Below are 20,469 nucleotides of genomic sequence, written 5' to 3'. Positions count from 1 at the left end.
AGCAGATACTACTTCACATAATTGTGTTTCAAGTAAATGTTCTGTAAAAATGATATTAATTCGGTGATATCAGTTCTTCTGAGGTAAAAATGAAAAATATAGGTGGGTTATTTTGCTGTGTATAAAATCGTCAGTGAGCACTGAATCACAGCTGAGATGTGGTCCATAGTAAATATTTAAAGACTCTACCTGACCAAAGCAACTATTAGAAAGTGCATTTGGGTGATTTTTTACACACTTGGATCCAGTTGGTGTGATAATACTTTGTTTTTCTACATGTCAAGCCATACAGATGCCACACTTACCAGTATTTTGTATTTATCAGGTTTTAATTTGCAAAATGTACAAGTATTAAACAATTTAACAGGAGAATTTCAACAAGAAATATGTTAAGTTTCATTTACAAATGACAGGTTGGATGTTAACTTAATAACCATGCCCACCTTCTTCTGTGTTCACACCAGCAAGCCTCCGCCCTCCACCCTTATCCAGCTTTAAACCTTAATATGTGAACGCATCAAGGCTGCTCAGTTGTAGGCCAGCAGCATGCAACCCAGTGTGCCCACAAGCCCCAGTTGTGTAAAAGCTGGGCCATCTCAGTAGAGCGTGGAGGTGGAAACAAATGCTGAGTGCAGCTGCAGACTGACTATGTGTGCCCTGTGGTGTGTATTTTTAGACCAGAGCAGATGCTGGTGTATCATGTCTGCTGTGACGTCATCGCCTCTCTCTTTGTCAGCTGAGTGGATCCCCACTCTCCTTCAAACGTCAAAGGAAGTCAGGAAAAAGGTGAGCGGGGAGGGGAAGCTGGAGGAGGAGTGGGAGGAAACGGGGATGGACATGAGGGGTTATACAAGAAGGACAATAAAGATAAAAATGGCTTGGAACAATAAGAGATTTTTTTTTTTTTTTTAATGAACCAGAGCGACTGGGCTTAAACCAGGAGGAGGTGGGAGTAAAAGAGACAAGGGGGGAGAGAGGGGCACAAATATTCAGCAGGAGGACTGGAAGTAAGAAGTGGAGGTAATACATAAAAGTAAGAGAGTGAAGACAAATAAATGTAAGCAGAGGGACAAACGTCGAGGAGGAAAGAAGGTTGACCACTAAAAGAAAGAGGAAATGTAGAGATGACAAGATGAGACGAAACCATACGGTGCTGCTGAACGCACAGTAAACTCTTTCATCAAGAGACTGCAGGCTCTGTTTTCCCTCATGGCTGTGGCACAAAGCACAGGGAGAAGCTGAAGTGACTGAAGTGATGGCTGTGTGCACAGAGGATACAGAGGGTATTCCCAGCAGCCATTTTCTATATACTGATACAGTCTTTTTATGTTGTGTTTTTTTTAATTCTTCACTTTCTCTCTTTCAGTCATCCTCAAACTTCCATGACAGGCAGCACTAAGTGACCTAAAACATTCAGAGGAGAGGCATGCAATCTGACAGACAGGCATACCTTTAGGAGAGGACAGACAGGTAAACAGGCAGGACAGGACAGATAGATATGCAGGCAGATAACAGATAAAACCCCAAGTCTCTCTCTCTCACACACACACACGCACGCACGCACGCACGCACACGCGCACACACACACACACACACACACACACACACACACACACACACCACAGCCCTAAACCACAACACAGCCACAGTTCATTAAAATATACAGTGATAATGTCAATGCTAAAGGACCTTTGATGCAATCTGGAGTGACCTGAGCTGTTGGAGGGCATCCTATTCTCTGTGAGTGACTGTAGGGCGTGTGTGTGTGTGTGTGTGTGTGTGTGTGTGTGTGTGTGTGTGTGTGTGTGTGTGTGTGTGTGTGTGTGTGTGTTTGGCAGAGAATCGTGGATTGTGGGTTATGGCAATCATGATGACATCAACAAAGTGACCAAGGCTGATCAGATCTAAACTCTGACTCAGTGACCTTAACACCAGGATTTAAGAAAATAACCAGCCAAATACAACTTTGCAATGGAAGGACATAGGAAATTTTAACAATCATAAAACACAACGTTTCCTGCTCTTTGATCCAAGGCACCAAACAAACCTAAGTAAACCGCAAACACACTGTTGGTTAATGTCATCAATGTCCTAACGAGGAGGCTAGTGGCTCAACGCTTCATTTGCAGGTGCTAGCATAACACACCCAAATCTCCAACCAAACTGTCTGTGGTTGAGTTGCATTGTGGGTAATGTAAGCGTATTTTGACAAGGAAGAGCATGCATGGAATAAAAAAGACAATATATCTGGTTCTGCCTTATTGGTTTTAATCATTTTCCATTGTGAGTCAATAATGTTAAACGAGTGGAATACTAATCGGCGGAGTGCTCTTTTAAAGGTTGTTTTTCACCACTTCTATAAAGCGTGATGCAGTTTTCCTGATCTAAATACTGGAAGGTAAACTGTGCAAAGAATTTGAGGTTACAAAACAAATCAAAGACTAAAAATTACAACAGTTGTGTATGGATTTCTGATGGAGTTCAAGGATCATAGAGGTGTTTCTGATGTCTGCAAACCAAATTAAGAAGGCCGTGTGAAGTTCCAAAAGACATCACACAAAACAAATCCAACTGCCTCTTGTTGCTATAGTGACACATTAAGCTGCAGGAAAAGTATCCAAAAAATCCCACCGCCATATATTGTAGCTGCGACCTGAGCGAACACTAAAGCAGAGCAGCCTCGACCCATTAAAGCCAACAAGTGTACAAATGAAAGTTTGTGAGCTGGACACCAACAGAGCATGAAAAGAAGGAAAAGGCACCAGCTGTCGATGTGTTACTGCAACCAAATCCACTGAACAAAACGGCCAAACGGATGAGTCACAGCCATTATGAGCTGGTGTATTCTCAAAACCTGTTTCAGGTGAGTAAACATGTTCCCGTTGGCTCCGGAGAACTTTAGCTGCACACACTCTGTCCCATGGAAATTCTGCAAGCTCCTCAACAAAAGGGCCAGACTCATCTATTTATTTTATCTGTCTGTGTGTTTTCATGTAATGGGAAAGATCACTGGACTGCACTTCTCCACATTCTGCTCTTCTTCAGTGCTGGCATCAGCTCTACAGCCAGTAAATCACAGCTGAACAGGAGAGTCCACTTGTTCTCTGAGGCCGTCATACAGATGTAGTTGAAGGAAGTTGGGAGAAAGTTCATGCAACATTTAGGTAAATTATCACACAGTACAAAATAACTGCCACACTGATGATTCTGTATGCTGATGTGCTGATAACGATGTAAGTTAAGTTTAAAAAGTAGAGGCGGTAGCATTTCCCAGGAGCAGTCTATTTTAACTCTGCATGTATAGAACACAACAGCAGCACTTTTTTCCTCAATATAAACCCTTTGCTTTCATGAAGAAGTGTTATTGTAGTATTGTCTCAAGTGCTGCTGCCCTCATCCCAATTTGATGGGGTTATTTCCCTCGGCAAGGGGGCCATACATTTCTTTGAAGATACAGAGTCTATATGGACCAGACACTGTGAGGCTGTTGACTCAGGTACAATGCAATATGTATTATATGAGTGGACGATGGATATTAAATTAAACACAGAATATCACTTCTTCTCCATAGAAAGCAGCTTTTTCATGTTCAGAAAATGTGATTTCAGTAATGTACAGGTACAGTGCACACATGCATACAAAGGAAATAAAGTAAAAACAGAAACACAGCAGGGAGCAGACGTAAGAAAATCTGTAATCTGTTGGGAAAGCCTTGTCTAAAAATTAAAAACATGATAATAATTTACAAATAAAAATAATAATAATCATTATTTAAAAAGGCGACACAGAGTCTGTTAACTTTATATCCAAAAAAACAGATTTTTCCAAATTGAGGGGACCCCAAACCATAATTTATATATGCAAAAGAAGAATATACAAATGTTATTTAGCAGAAGCAACATTTCCCACTGTAATTGTTTTCAAGCCACCAATTCTGTTTAATGAACACCTACATTTACTGCAGTAAGTTCTGGTGCAACATCACTATTACTGACCGACCACGGGGATTCTTTATGTCATCATGTGTACAGTAAATGCACTTATGTCAGGAATGGACTCGTACGTTGTTGTATTGTCAATGTGCCTCTATGACAAATAGTTCTACACTTATTTTACTTGGCAAAGAATGAATTCCCGCTCAGAGACTGTGGACATACAGTATTATGCCACAGTGGGTTGGCCTGATAGATGTTGTTTTCTCCACACCTCTCCTACACACAACACCTCATCCATACCACCTCTCATCTACAGCACAGCAGCAGGTTTGGCTTCCTTCCCAAACAATCAGGACCATACACATAACTACTCATGACAGACACAAGCTGTCCGGACCCCGCCGGCTCACAGCTTACAGTGATGTACCTGGTGTGCTGCCTGGCTGCCAGTTGAGATATCAGGGAAAGCTGCGGGTGCAGCTCGTGGATTTGTGCAATGTTCAGCAAAGGTCTCCGGTGAAGCAGGAGGGTTTGTCACATTTTTAGAGATATTTGTGATATTTCAGTGAATGTCGCTCCAGAGGCTTAAAGTTTCTTTGGAAAGGTAATCCATTACAGTGTACATATCCATTTTATTGTTGACATGAATTTTGCATCAAAATGTGAAAATGGAGACTCTTACAAAGTGGACTTTACATCAACAGTGTACACGTGTTGTAGTAATATTGTTATAATATAATACATGGCAATAACTTTAGTGCACTAAAGTCCAAACAATGTCAACAAAAAAAAAACACAAACCTGTCTCCGTTTCCATCCCAGTCCAAACATAAATAGATTTTGCTGTTTTAAGTAAGAATACTGACCTTTCTGAGTACCCCAATGTTCTTATCTAACAGAAAGTGGCAATTGCAAAAAATCTCAAACACATTATACCATGGAAAGACTAAAAAGAGTGCAACTGTAGGAGAGCACCCACAGGAAAGACGTGATATTCAGGGGAGCAGGATTCCCTGGGGGTGGCAGATAACATTACATAGTGGACTGCAGAGTCGTGGGCCAGGTACGAAAGGTCATTATGTGACAAAAGTTGCTCAAGGGACTTCACTGACCAAAACAGAAGGTCATGTAAGTGACTGGGAGCCAGTGGCGCTGAAGAGTGTTCCTCCTCTGACAACTGGAAGTGTCTCGCTCATGACCCTCGTGACCCCTGTGCAATAAGACAGACTTACAAGCAGCCTTGGAGACGAGAAAAGGAATAATTTGGCTTTGTTTGCTTCGCATCCTAATACTCTACACCAAGAAGGTGAACATGATAAACAGCATAGCGACAAAACATTGCATGTTTCAGTTGTCATAGTGAGCATAATAGCGCGCAGACGTTAGCATTTAGCTAACTGCTGTACAGGCTGTGGACTCCTAGTCTTCTTCTGATATCTTGAATTTAAAAAGAAGAAGCTCGGGGCACACTGACAGCTGAGGGGCCTATAGGGGCCATCTTTCTCTCTGTTGGCTAAGAAGTAAAGACATAAAATGCCCCAAAACATAATTTTAGAGCAAGTGTATGGAAGCCTAACGACAGAGGAAGAAAATCCTGCCTGAAAAAATATGAACTTTCTGATTTTTCAGTTTGACTTCAAAGTGCTTAAAGTGAAATCAGTGCTTTCATTATGATCCTGTTTAAACTTTTATTGCACACTGTTCAGAAATGAGAAATTCCATCAGCACTCGGCATTATGAAAATATGATCTACTATCCTCTGAATAAATTCCACTGTACGTCAGGGAGTATATGGTCTAATATATTTGAAAATGCTGCCATGAAAAAGAAATATGTGGAATCATGACATAAAAATCTGACATTGTCTGCTTTCATGTTGTGCTACACAGCATAAATATATGAATCTATCAAGCAAATGAAACATAAAAACTTTGAGCCATTATTATCACGCCTTACCTCAAACATAGGTGTTATCACCTCCCCCTGAAAAGCCCGACGGCAGCTTTGAAAATACACTTTCTGGGGGAGTAAAGAAAATGTATTTCCATCCAGGCATATTTTACCCTGAACCACGCTCCACTCTGTCCAAGGCCTCAGTGGACTACAAGATCAACACACACACACACACACACACACACACACACACACACACACACACGTTAGATGAGGCTGTCTGAGCATAATGCCTGAGGATCTAAAACACACCAAAAACTTGGCCAGAACATGCAGACACAAAGCAGATGTTCCCTGCTCCCACCAGCTGCTGTGGAGAACTTTGGAGAAGCTGGACATCACTGCGTATTAGTGTTACAGACTCATCACATACGAGTGTGTATGCATGCTGCCGGCAGAACAGCCAACACCACAAACTGTATCCTAAAACTTCTAACTTACAGTCAGACTCAAAGCCGGAATCGGTTTGAGAATAACTGTGTCGTGGTTACAGAAGTGACTTTTCACACTTGTGTTTGCTCTAAACTGAGAAGTGTCCACTTTTTGCTGCTCGGAAAGTAAAGACAGTGAGTAATGTTTGTCTTTGCTGCTGACTCACACGCAGCGTAATATGGATTTCACATCAAAAGATGAAGATGAGGCAGCTTGGACATGTGGGACTTTATCAGCATCCAGATTAAACCATGCAAAAACAGTGATACCAGCAGAAAAACACACTTCGCCTCGCCTTTCTTACCCCGTGCATTTCGGTCAATCTACACCCATCAGTCTTTTCCAAAGCAATAACTTGGAAAACGGAACTCGCTGTTTAGCACCGTGCCCATGTTGTAGGACAAAACACCTGTCCAATTTCACAAATTGCCCCAGGTAATTTCTTAGAACACCCAATTCAACTTCCACAGAAAGTTTCGCAATTTCACGCCAGTGGATATTAATGAAGTCTGCCAGGCACATTAGCTCATTAATAATTACAGATTAAACTATGATGAATTGGTGGACTGCACAATGGACTGTTCTGGCCCTGGTGTGACCAGTCTCTTATCTGACCTTTACAGATACAAGCTGTAGAAGACACAAGAGACACAGAGACCCTCGTGGGGCACGACTAAGACAGCAGATGTACATAAGCCTTCTTCATAATGGAGAGGTCCGTGGACCTTTTTACACTGTGTCAGTTTCCAATAATAGATTATTTTAATTTCTACAGACACTTTGGGGAATATGGGTCTTGAAAGACTTAATGTCTGAAAAGACAGATTTCTGTAGACTTGTGAAACTGACTTGACTGACTGGTTTGTTCTTCTGCACTGTATTTTTGCATATAGGGCAAACATAGGAGACATACAGTATATGCTGTAAGTCAGTATTTAAGCTGTTGCCTGTTGCATCTTGAGCACTGTGCAGAATTCTTAGCAACAGCTGTTATCTTATTAAATTGTAAATGTTTAATTCAGTAAGGAGTGAGTGAATAATTAGAATTATAATGGCATTTCCAGGAACAATTTACTGCAGGGAGACTTTTCCCACAGATAAGACTGATTAGTTTGAAAACGTTGTGACGATATATGGAGGAAGCTGAAATGTTACAGGCGTTCGCTTGTCAAAAAAAGAAAAGTCAGGGAAGGAACTTAATGCTCCAAACGTTGTTATGTCTATCATGACACACAGAGCAAAGACTGTAAAAGACGCAATGTGTAAAACGTAAATAAAACAGAGTCATTTGCTAATCCTTTAGGACAAATACTCAATTGAAAACAGTACAAAGACAATACATTTAATGTTTTACTTCATCAGCTTCATTGATTTTTGTAAATATATTCTTATTCTGAATGAGATGCAGCAACATATTTCAAACAGGTTGGGACAGGAGCAGCTAAAGACTGGGAAAGATGTGGAATGCTCCAAAAACACCTGTTTGGAACATTCCACAGGTAAACAGATTCATTGGTAACAGGTGATAGTATCATGATTGGGTATGAAAGGGGCATCCTGGAAAGTCTCAGTCGTTCACAAGCGAGGATGGAGCGAGGTTCACCTCTTTGTGAACACATGATTGTATAATGATTGTATGAAGGACATTACTACATGGACTGGGGAACACTTCATTAATTAGCTTTCAGTAAGCACAGTTAATTTGATGATTGCATCCTGCTTTTATTGACATTTTACACAGTGTCCCAACTTTTTTGGAATCTGGGTTGATGAAATTCTCCCATCAGGATTTTTCCATTTGTTTTACTTTGGAAAACTCCCTCCAGAACCCCAGAACTTTCCCAGGGCCAGTAGTACTTTCCATAAAGAGTAAAATGAACTTGACGTGTAAAATCAGTGGACTGTCCCTTAATCTGACAAACTGACTGTCCAGATAAGAAACATTGGTCAGACTCAATGTTTTAAAATGCATCGTTGCATCTTTAAAAACAGGGCAGCCTTAATGCACATCCAGCACATCTCCTAACCTACATGTGTTATTATCCATAGCTAATCAACTGCGTACATTATGCCAGTGTACTTATGAAAAGAGCCAATTAGGCAGAATATCGGGCCACTCGTAGACAGCATTTCTCCCAGCAGACAGAAAGACACCATGTGCTTGTCAACTCCCACCCTCTGTACAAAAGAGGCAAAGCCGTCCAACCTCTCCGCCCTCCCACTGGCGTTGAATAAACAACAGGGTAAAGAGCGACGTGGGGAGAAAGATGAATGATCCCAACCAGCGCCAAGGACCCTCCAGAATCTTAAAAGGGAAAATACACCCTTCAATGCAATTTACTGTATACATTAATTCCATGAAAGGAGACTCGTCAGGTGGACAGAACACAAAGCTTCAGTCAAATCTGTAAATCTGTCCACATGAGGAGACAAAACATAAGATTGGTCCGTAACAAACAAGCAGTGGCAGAAAGTAGAAAGAGTGCTGTGTTTTAGTACAATTTTGATGTATTACATATTTTGAGTATTTCCATTTTTCAGCTACTGTCTGCTGCAACTACACTACATGTCAGAGGGACTTATTCTGAACTACATTTGTCCGACAGTTAGTGGTTACTTTTATATGATTTCTATGTTTTTTATGTTTAAAGATTAAACCCATTTCTTTTTCACACAAATAGCGTAAGAGAAGAGGAAAGTCCAAACAACCAATATAAATCTGTGGAGCAGAACTTGACTTTTTCTTCTTTCAGACATTTATCCATTTATGCTTTGCAGGGGTCCCTGATGCCTTGGTTGGGAACCACAGAACTAAACAAACCAACAGTGTATAAATACTTCATCAGCAAATCAGCAACTCTCATACTACAAGAGCAAAATGCTGCTTGCACGTTGATACATCAGTATTAACAATCTAATAATATAAAAAAACAATAAATCAAAATCAGGGGCCATTTTTCTGTAGAACCAGTTATACCAGTATGCTTTGATACTTTACGTACATTTTGCTGATAATTCTTCTGTACTAGTATTAGTTAAATAGGATTTTGAGTTATTTTACATGTAATGGAGTATTTATTACATTGCAATACAGGTACTTTCCTTGTATTCTCACTTTTGTTTAATTTAAATATGACTCTTTATAAAGCTGAGACTATAACAGACTCCTCATGTAGAATCAAGCACTAATTTGCATATAAAAAAAAGGTCTGAATGAAATATAGTGCTAAAGTAGAAATATGAATGATGATCATAAATCCAAAGCTACGTCACTACAAACATCAAGGTGTAGAAAGACGGGTTAAAAGTGAAATGATGAAAAATAGGACTTAAAAGTAATGATTGTGTTTCACTCACTGATCGTCAGTCTTCAGGAGTGAAAGCTTTTTTTCTGGTGAGTGTGCAAAGCGGCTGTGAGCTATAGTCATCTGTTTTAGGATGCGCTCCCCCTTAACCACAGCATGATATGGCATTGCTCGTGAGCCCCGCTGAGCTGAGCTCTGTATGGGACCGCGAGCAGAACTGGTTCTCTTATAAAAGCGCAAATGGAGTGATGATTTAGGGCTATTCATCTAGGTCAAGAGAATAAACGCAGCTAGTTAAGACGAGACAAATTAAGAGCCATGCTGCAGCGCCAGAATCGTGAGTTAACGGAGAACAGTGATTTTCACTGTTATCCCTTACCTCTTACTTTGTCTTCACACACTCATAAACATACACACAGGCTGCAGCACGCTCCCTCTGTAATGCATCAGCTGTTCTCGCTACACCCTTGGAAAGCACAAATTAAAAATGGAAAGCAGGGAGAAAACTGGAGGTGGAGGGTGTTAATTTGTAATAGTTAAGGATAATAATAATCAATGTATGCTGTTCCACAGAAAGGATTAGCACAGTGAGCCGTGGACAGGGCTGCAGAATGGACGCTGTGTTTGTCAGCAATGTGCAGGTGTGTTTCTGCATCTCAGTGTGCGTCTGTGTTTAGCATTCAGAGTGACCCGGGCCGAGACACCTCAACTGTAGCAGTGTCTGGGGGAACAAAGGTCATTATTGTAGAGAATGAGGCACAGAAGATCGAGATTGAGATTGAGTGAAGAGTAAAGTTGAGGTGAAGTGTAACGTGAAAGGAAGAGGAAGGAATCCATACGAGGAGAGAGCGAGGAAGAGGAGAAAGTAAGATCCGCGATGGACTGTACTTACTCAGCATTTGCCATGATGCTGGGTGATGGAGTGAGGGGAGATGGTGGTGGCACTTGTCACAAGGTTTCCACTCAGTTCTGGTTGTTTTAGTGCTGCAGTTCACCTTTTCTCCCGATGGATGCTGCTTTCATGTTGAACCTGGAAGAAACACACTCGTTACTGCACATGAGGAAAAGTGAGATTCCTTCATGTTTCATGCAGGACTAATAATCATCTGTAACTTTACTCGCCACAATGGCTGGAGATGCAAACAGTGAGTGTTCGGCCTGATATCTGCAGCGTTTCCATATCAAGTAAAACTGTGACAGCTACTGTAACATCACAACTTCTGCTATTAGGAACAAGTGAAGCTCCTTCTCTGCTGACTCCTATGATTTGTTTCTTGTATCTGCTGATGAAAAATATGTGTTAAAATCAGGGGAGCTCATTGCATTCATCACACGAGCCACAGGGACCGTGTTGGAGGGCTTGTCCTTGAGTATGGTGGCAAATATCAGACCGACAGAAACCCCCAACCCTGCAGCTGAAAAGTTGATTTCAATGAAAATGTCAGACATCAACCACAGACTTCACTCACCACAGAGCCTACACTCCAAACAGACACCAAAAGCCTGTTATCACCAAAAACATAAACTAACTCGTGCAAACATTAACTTTTAATCTATCTGCTCACAGTTCTGGTTCAACTCTCTCCAAACTGAGTTCGGTGCATTTCAGATTCTCACTTCCTGCCATCACAGTAATAACTACACCTGTGATCAAGCCGATGTACTTGCTGGAATGCAGAGAGGAGAAACCAGATGAGAGTTGTGCGCAGAACAACTACTGACAGCTCCTCGCTGTCCATAAATGAATGATTTATCCGGAGAAAGGACTTACCTGTGTGAGATTTACATTGTTGACGGGTAATCGTGCCTCCCGCTGCCCCCTTGCTGATAGTAATGTCTCCCTCGGTGGTGATGAGAGTAAGTGAAGCAGCAGCAGGCTCGCAGTGTGTGTAGGCTGCAGCTATCCTTAGCACTTTTGCATTGGACGAGCACCACCACCGCTTCTGCTGCTGCTTCCGCTGCTCCCACTTGCGCTGCTCGGATTTCAGTGGAAAACCAAAAGAGCGGCTGAAGCTCAAGTGCAAGAAGCATCGTCACTCGGCAAGATCATGTTAGCTTTTAAGGGTTATTCAGATCAAATAAGGACCCTTGAAAGTGCGAAGTCTTCCTCCTCCTCCTCCTCCTCCTCCTCCTCCTCGCTGAGGGTTGTGCGTGTACTGCTCCAGATCCAGATCCAGGTTCTGCTCCTCAGCCGAGGGTTTCCCCGGCGAGCGCAGCGGGGAACCCTGCGAAAGGAGCTGTCCAGGTGCTGAAGCGAGCCCGACAAAGCCGTCGGCTCCGAACCGAGCCGCTTCCTCAGCAGCAGCCGGCCAACACAGGGCGCATTTCAGCCGAACGCCATCAAAACATTGACGTTTTCGTGCCGGAGACTGACAGTAGCCAATGAATAGTGTGACATTTGCATCGCTCCGGTCACGACATAGCAGTCTAAAAATGTTGTCCGTGTGTGTGTGTGTGAGCGTGTGTGAGTGCGCGTGAAAGAAAGAAAGCCTGTGAGCAGATTTTCTCAGTTCCCGATCGAGGCCAATTTGTGAGCGGATTATCGCCACAGATGATTTTATTAGCTTTACGCCTGATAGGTCGTCCCTCTCCGTGTCATGAGCGGGGTTTTTTTACGGTTTCCCAAAATAAAGATACTATGGGAATATAAATTGCGTTAACAGCAATTGGTTTAACCGTTTGTCATTCATCGGGATTAGCCAGTCGATGGTTAAAGCGACCATCAATCAATCCCAAGCGTCTCTTCCTTTATTCAAACACGCCTGGACGTGGGCTGCTGGAGATATCATAGGCTGAGGCTCAGATTTCAGGGTGTGCACAAAGGAGGAAAAGTGGTGATGTGAATTAAGTGTAGTAGGCCTGTGGTTACAACCGGGGAGGATGCGAGCGGCCGGTAGGCTCAGGGAGCGGGTCTAAGCACGCTGCTGGAGCGGCGTTAAAGACACAAAATAAGCATACATCAATATACTAAAGGTTTGTCCTTTATTGAGGAAAAGAGCAGAACAGACACGATTTGGCACACGTAGAAAAGTGCATCAACACCAGAGACAGCTTTGTTCAATGAACCAAAAACACTAAGACTTAGTTTTATCTGCAAAAACTATGAGGGCAGATGTGTGCGTTATGATACAAAGGAGGACTTTTTAAAAGTAAAAATACTGGAGCTCTCTTGAACAATGTCTATTCTTGCAACAATCATCATTGCAGAGTATACAGAAAAGCTGAACTTCAACATATAACAGCAACTAACCACCAACAGACCTACACACTGCACCCTTGTGTCATGAGGAGATTCGTCTTAATGAGGAAAAAGCATGACATCGATCAATCGCAGGGCCATCAAGAAGGATTAATAGATTTTGTCAAAGAGCAATATCATTTCTTATATTTGGCAGCTTTTTCAAACGTGCAACTAGGTAGTTAGTCTCAGACTACGCTATCAAGATTTCAGGCTTTACCATGTATTAGCTTTGCAAAGGGTACCATTTTTTCTGACTTTGAACAGTGCATCTTCAATTTCCAACCACTTTTTCCTAAAGCTAGCTCACTGCAGGAGAGATGAGAGTAAAGTGAGGTGAAAGTGAGAGTTTCTGCTAGTCAGTGTCACTAACACAGCTAACAGGGTGGCCGCGTTCTCTCTTGTTTTAGGATGAATCTTTCATTTAAGCAGCAGGAGCTGGGGAGACGAAGTCACCATTGAGCTCATCCATTAACAGTTGGATGTAGGTAGCAGGAGATGCGACCTGACATGTGGATGAAAAAAAAGAGGCACTGTAAGATTCGAACTGATTCCTCTGTGCCCAAATGAACCGCGGTACATACATATCTAGCAAAAGAGGATTAATCTGTAGGCTAACACGGTTTATTATTTCTTCTCTGGTGTAAAAAAACATAAGTGTAAAACCTACATAACAAGAGCATTCGAATCAAGATTACCTTGATTCTGTGGAAGAGGGACCACACTCCTCTCACTTACAGGAATAGAAAGTGCCTGCGCTGAAGCAACAACTACAGTTTAACAATCGCTCGTAGGACCACAAGCGTATATAATTTACTCACCTGCAAAGCCAACAGACCATGAGGATGAAGTTGCAAGATATGCCTTGAATGTGCCCGAAATTTGGGGAAAATATAAACACATATATTTTACAACATTAAAAAAAAGAGATGATCGGTTTGTCTTGTGTCAACTGTGTTTACACACAGTCTCCGAGGCGGGACACAATTTCCCAAATGACGCCATTACGTTGATGGCTAAAGGGATCGCTTTCCCGCTGTATGAGCAGAAATGGTGACAGCAATATTCTGAGTCGTGATGTGAGTTACACAGCGAACAGACTGATCGTGCTGCAAACAGGAGCACGATGGGTTGTCCTTTCTTTCTGTTTGTCCATAGTCACCGTGGGTCAGTCAGTTAGCCTAGATGGACCAGGGTCATGACTGTCGTGTACTCATGCTGCAGACTGTCTGTGTCAGTGTCACACAGCGTGTAGTCGTCTTTGATGATTCGGTCGCAGCCAATCTCGCCGTTGCCGAACAGGCCGAAGAGCGGGGTGTTGGGGAACACCTTGTGAAAGGCGTCAGCCTCTACGTTGGTCTGGTTGTTGTAGTAGTTCTGGCCTCTCCCCACACAGGCGAACATGAACCCAAGGGTGTTCCTCTCAGGAATTTTGGCTGCCTTTAGGCGGCGGATGGTGGCTTCAGCTGCCTTTGGGTTGCTGATGTCTTGGTCCAAGAGCACAGATGCCCCCTGCACCTTAGGGCCACTCAGGGCCAGGCCCACCACGCCGTATGCACCCTGGCTACAGCTAAAGAGTGAGAAATGTCAGGAAGACTGTGAATAGAATCAGAGAGTATGCAGTAAACAATGCCACTGAAAAATGTAACTCTGCAAATGATAAAATCCTAACTTTCAGTGTTTATTAATAAGTTCAATCCAAACCTATTGTCAGTTCCATGAATGGCATAAGTGACAGGGAAATGAAATTAAAGTCAATCAAACAAAATGAGGTGAGAGTCCCCAGTATCTATGGAAAGCCCTTCAGTCAAACCACGTCTGAGGAAGCCTCACAGTATTTGAACTTGAGGAATTTGCATGAAATCACTTGCAATTTGTATTTTTGTAGAACAGCATTAGTCTTCTGAAAATCACTGAGAAAAAGAAACATAATTTAAGTGAAGGACGTGAACTCACCAGTGCCTGGTGGGAGATAAGACACTTTCTACCAGCCCTCCGGCAATGAGAGCTTTGCTCTTGGCCAGCGGCTCCAGTATCTGGCTGAGGAAGCGTGCTCCTCCAGATTTATATGCCTCATAGACAAAGATTAGAACCACACGAAGCTCTGGGTTGTCAACTAGTCCTGGAAAGAAAGTAAGACAAATGAAAGAATGAGACAAAAACAAGGTCTGCAAGATTGGACGACTTTTGTGCTCCTTTGTTTAGATTACTGAATGACTGCTGTGATCTTACACTCACCTGCTTCCTTCAGGGCTGTTGGGGAAATGGATTTCTTGCAGAAATGAAAGGGCTTGATGTGGACACCTTCCATGCTGGGGAACATGACCGCAAAGCCAGCCTCCCCCTCCTGGTATTCCTGAGGAGGGCTGGAGCAGGAGCCACTGGGAGTCACTTCACAGAGGAGCAAGCATCAAGTACCATAATATATCAAGGTACATGCCATGAGTCGGAGTTTTCATTTAAGCCAAAAAATAAGCAGTGAACAAGTTCCTCCCTTTTATCTGACAGTGAACTCATCACTGAAACCAGCTGTTGTGTTAATTTGGAAAGGAAACCTGCTGAATATCAGTACATTACTGAGAACCACTCATGTGCTGTAGACCCATCTGCAGTTGCAACCATAGAAAGCGGACAGTATCTGTGGCATCACCCTAGTTTCCAGAAGGGATGAGGAAGACTGGAATTGGGTTCACCGCTTGCTGCCATCATGTGCCAGTTGGAAAGCACAGGTGTGAATGAAAAGCTTAGTTACAGCTGCTTCAGTATCGGGGTCCTGGTATTGTGCACGGCTCACTGTCACACCGTCGTGTCGTACTGGAGCACTTGAATGGAACAGAGCCATTGTTTCTGTGGTTTTCCTGCTACGACAAGTCATAACATCTGCTGTGAAAAAGGCCTACACACTTCTCTTAAAGCCTTAATGAACAATCATTCTTACTAACTTCAAGTAGAAATTATTTGTCTTTGTAGTGGGAAGCTAGAGCTTGATTTTGATGCAGGAACTTTACTGAAGTCAGCATCTAGTGGCCATTAGAAAAACTGCAGCTGGAGGCACTAATGTGTTGGCCTCAGCGATGAACTGTGGTGGTTCCTGCTGGGTTAGGAATCATTTTTAGCATTAAATTGACAGGATCGTGAGACAGCCAGCTTCATCCACAACTACTAAATCATCAGGCCCTACTTGAGGAGAGAACCTCTGCGGATAATTCTGCGGATAACTCAGCTTCCAATTAAAACCTCCAGAATAATGAACACTGAAGTAATCCAACCCAAAAAAATAAAAGGCCAGTGGTGGTTGTTTAACAATGAAGGCAACAACTCCCATGATCCCACACTACTTCACAACACCATCAAACAACATCTTTGGTTATTGCTTTGATTGAGAGACCCCGAGCAGCAAAAAATTAGATACTGTACATGAATGCACCCCCAATGAGTAAAGCTCATGCATTCTTATTTCACCTGTCATGCTCTCAGATATGTCCTCTCACTTATGTGATTACATTAATCATTTTAGCCTAAAAAACATGTGATCGACATCTTTAGTGCGTGTTGCTCATCCCAGGTCCCCAGCTGGCTGCTATTTTCACTCAGCTGTAAACTGTATGCACAAGTGGAAATTGCTGTAACTGAATTTGTACAGTATTGGTATCATTTATTCACAAAGAGTTCTGCAGATATTTTATGTCTAGATGTATCACAAGTCATCTTTTTAGTACTATACAGCCCCATTATCAACACGCATAAATAATGACTTGTAATCTTGGCTGTATGGCAGGCGTATTACAATCTATGGACCCTACCTTATCCAATCAAGGATTTCATTCATTTGAATTAGATGTGTGTGGTGACCCAGGGGTGACCCCCAGCTGCAATTTCACAAAATGAGTGTTATCGCAAACAGCTGAGGCTGCCATTAAACCTGACAGACGACAGGAGCCTGATAAGCCATCATCTTGTGGAGAGAGGATGTGGCTGATGGAGAGTCGCTTCTCGGCAGGGTTGTGATTATATGGAGAAATGGGGAGCACAGCACCAGGCAGACGAGGCAATCTATCAGAGGCAGAGGAAGGGAGGTGCCAGCCACCACTGTGCTATCCAACCAGGCAGCAGCACTGGGCTTTAATGTGTAGTCCTTTCTGCTGAATTATTCCTCTTAGATTTACCCAAAATACCTGGATAGCTTTAATTGTTTTTAGAGGATCCCGGTAGGTGAGCATGCTAAGGCTACATAACAGGGCTTTAAGGCTAATTTATGAAGCATTTTTATATTAGTATTGAATTAAATGATTCCCTGTATGTGGCTACCAGTGGTTTTACTGGTTGTGAGGTGGAGATATTATTGTCTTCTTTATGACAGAGGAAATGTGAGTGAAACAGAAAAGAGGAACACTTACAGACGATGCCAGGTGTAGAGATGCCCATGACGTCACATCCTTTGGGGAAGAGCAGCTTCAGTTCCTCAACTGTGTCGGAGCTGTGGCGACTCTTTTTTGCTTCAGAGTAGTTGAGGTGGAAAAAAACATGTTGACGAGAAGGGTCACTGTTTTATGTGCTTATCATGCTAGAAACTAAAAATGTCCTTTATGCAACAATACCTATGTAGTTAATTTTTACATTTCAGTGAGATCTATGTGATACTAGCAAATTGCATACAAATACAGTACAGGATATATCCTCTTTTGACTGGCTGGTCGGTCTCTTTTTGTCCCAGTCAATGGTTTAACCACTCTTCTGAATCAGTGAGCAAGGTACACTGTATCAGCTGCAAGTAACCATAGCAACTATAATAATGCATCACACTATGTTCACCAGGCAGGACTGCACATAACTCTAAATGACAACTTCTGGCATCATGGCTGCTTTTTGAGTAAGTCATGTGAGTCATGATGTGAGTACCATGATACACTCTGATGGGTTACAAGTGCAGGCGCTCTGAGTCATGACAATGATGCCAGAATTATTTTATATGTCAAGAACACAATAACATATACCACTGAGACTGCAGGGACAAAGATGACCAACAGGAACAACATACACAGAAAACCTAAAGCTAACCGGCCACCATCAGAATATGACCTCTGCTCACCAACTCAATATAAAGTAACCAAGGTTACTGCAGTCATTAAGTCCTTTTTATATCTACAGATATCATAGTGCAGCAAGTAGTCGCCAGAAGAACGAATAAAATCTTGGACATGGTTTCTTGCTTTGAGGCAGTATGACATCACCCCCGTGGTTTACTTCCAAAACAAGACCAATGGCCGAGGCAATGGTGACACAAACACATCACACACAAACATGTTATGAGAAATGTGTTAATTAATCTATGTTAAAATGGATTTGAATATTTGACTGACTTTGAATGTATATAGTTCTTAGGATTAAGGTTTTTGGTGAATTTCTCTCTTTGTGAACCATCTTGGAAATCAAAATACACAGACTTTAAAGCTTTCCTTAGTTCTGATTCCAGCCATCTGTGAGATCTTTAACACAGTGTAAAACACACGTCATACAAGGTTGTTTTTACATTCCAAATGTATTTTAAGTGTATTCTACATCAACTAATACATAACTATGGTAATGTTATGATGTAAATAATTCAGAGTGCAATGGAGATGCTAGAGGAAGTCAGAGGCACTGACAAAAGGGGCGGCTGTGACTCAGGAGGTAGAGCGGTCATCTACTGACCTCAGGAGGTTGGTGGTTCAATCCCTGGCCTCAGCAGTCCACATGCTGAAGTATCCTTGGGTAAGATACTGAACCCCAAAAACCTGCCCCCGATGCTGTGCTATCGGTGTATGGATTCATATGTATGTCACTTTGGATAATGACTAATTGTAACCGTAATTGATAAATATTCTGACAAGAAGATAGCAAAGGCGAGGCTGGTGAGTGTTTACACAATCTAGCGTTCAACAACATTATTTTAAACAAACCGATTTCAAAGTATGGCTAACAGTATAGCTATAGTTTAATAGTCACTTTTCCTGAGGGACTATGTTACACCTCCTAGCTCATACAGGATATGTCCGCAATATGTTCCACTAACACAACAATTACGCATGAGACAGACATGCACTTGTGGGACACTTTTTGTCTACTGAACACTACATATTATAAGGTCCACCAGCACTGTGTACTATCATTTAATACCAACCTTTATTCTGTCTGTAGCAATAAGCCTGTCCATTGAAGGCCTCACAGTCCACCATTGCCAGAACTGTTTTGGGTAGGAGAAACACTTTCTGAAAATAATCAGAAGCAAAGTGCTCAAGTTAAAACAGTGTTCACACGTTTTGTTAAATGTATGGTCCAACAATATACCACATTTCTAATGATTTTTATTTAAAAATATGTAAGATTAAATGATTTTTAATCAGCTCCCGAACACATTTATAGGTCTTTATGAAGCTTTATGCTCCACCTCACTCAAAGATTGATCCAAGCATTGCATGGACGGTGTCATGATGGGGTGTCCTGAGTAATAAAACAATCCTGCACTGGTCTGGAGTCAGTACGTCACATGACATGGAAGCTATTGGGGAAAAAAAAAAAAAAAAAAAAAAAAAAAAAGATTTTCCATAAAAATAAAATATTGATATAATATGAGAGACACTAAAATACTACATGATCGGGTGTGCCTTATTTGTCCAGTGTAGTAGCAAGATCTGATATGGACTTTGAGTCAATAGGTCACATGACATGGAAGCTACTGAAAAAAATGCGACCAGGTGTGAATGTTCGTCGAATATCCAACTTCATACCGACTTCATCTCAGTCTATTACCGGGGGGTTTACCATACGTGTTGTATAGTTTTGTTGTTTGTTTGTTTGTTTGTTTGTTTGTTTGTTTGTTTGTTGTTGGGTCCCGCGCATGACATTTCTGTCCCCAACATCTCTCCGTTACGGTTCTCTTGATGCGACTGTGATGATTTACCTCCACCTCATCAGCCAGGATGTTGCAGAGGGCATGGACCTCTGTGTTAGACGGTCCACGGGCTGACACCCAGGTCAGCTGCTGCTGAGTCCTTAGCACTCTGCGGGCACAGTTTCTCCACAGTCTGCACACACTGTGGAAGACCACGAAAACATTCAGCTTTACCCTCTGGCTTGGTAGAGACTTGCTAAGAAGTTAGCTAGCTAGCTATTGAGTTCGTGCTTCTGTCAGATACGGAAGAGCACCTGAAAGCAGTAAACTCTGTCGCACACCAGGTCCAGTGGCTCATACTCGCTGGTCTAGCAGCAGCATTTGTGTCCCTGAAATACAGTTTCACTTCCATTCAACAGCCAGCTAGCTAACTTCACTGTTTAGCATACAAAACACTTTCCGTTACCTTGCAATCCGGAGAAGCGACTTGGTTGGTACGAACGTCAGAATTCGCTCAACCACTTCGGCAACATTGCTGAGCACGTATGCAGTCTTGCTGTCTTGTAAAGAACCCGTAAAATCTTGATTTTCACCCATATTTTCTTCTCAAGCCGTAGGTCTTCCAGCACGGTTGCCCAGCTACGAACTTTCACCTCTGCTCCTCCACCGCTGCCGAGGCGCTTGGACGCCACACAGCGCCCCCTGCTGCGAGGAGGGACTGCCGCAGTTACGACT

At 42.4% G+C, this 20,469-nt stretch overlaps 2 protein-coding genes across 2 annotated transcripts in view; both read right to left on the bottom strand.

Annotated features, from left to right (window-relative positions):
* The window catches only part of LOC139336033 (transmembrane protein 266-like), a 47,787-nt gene extending 35,546 nt beyond the window's left edge, over positions 1–12,241 (bottom strand). The window contains exons 1-2 of the mRNA XM_070969922.1: positions 11,397–12,241; positions 10,518–10,655 (exon numbers count right to left, since the gene is read on the bottom strand). Of these exons, the coding sequence (XP_070826023.1) occupies positions 10,518–10,531 (14 nt within the window). The 5' untranslated portion in view covers positions 10,532–10,655; positions 11,397–12,241. The remainder of the gene's footprint in view (positions 1–10,517; positions 10,656–11,396) is intronic.
* A 349-nt stretch (positions 12,242–12,590) lies between these two features.
* On the bottom strand, positions 12,591–20,395 carry fbxo22 (F-box protein 22). Its single transcript, XM_070970482.1, has 7 exons — positions 20,201–20,395; positions 19,804–19,936; positions 19,024–19,111; positions 17,261–17,359; positions 15,102–15,254; positions 14,820–14,985; positions 12,591–14,433 (listed from the first exon to the last, which is right to left on the bottom strand). Exons 1-7 carry the CDS (start codon positions 20,329–20,331, stop codon positions 14,040–14,042), a joined length of 1,164 nt encoding a protein of 387 aa, XP_070826583.1. The 5' UTR covers positions 20,332–20,395; the 3' UTR covers positions 12,591–14,039.
* Between the last annotated feature and the right edge of the window lie 74 nt (positions 20,396–20,469).

Source organism: Chaetodon trifascialis, chromosome 1, assembly GCF_039877785.1.
Source record: "Chaetodon trifascialis isolate fChaTrf1 chromosome 1, fChaTrf1.hap1, whole genome shotgun sequence".
In the NCBI taxonomy this organism is placed as follows: Eukaryota; Metazoa; Chordata; class Actinopteri; order Chaetodontiformes; family Chaetodontidae; genus Chaetodon; species Chaetodon trifascialis.
The sequence above is the reverse complement of the archived record's forward strand: the minus strand, read 5'-3'. Positions and strand labels throughout refer to the sequence as shown.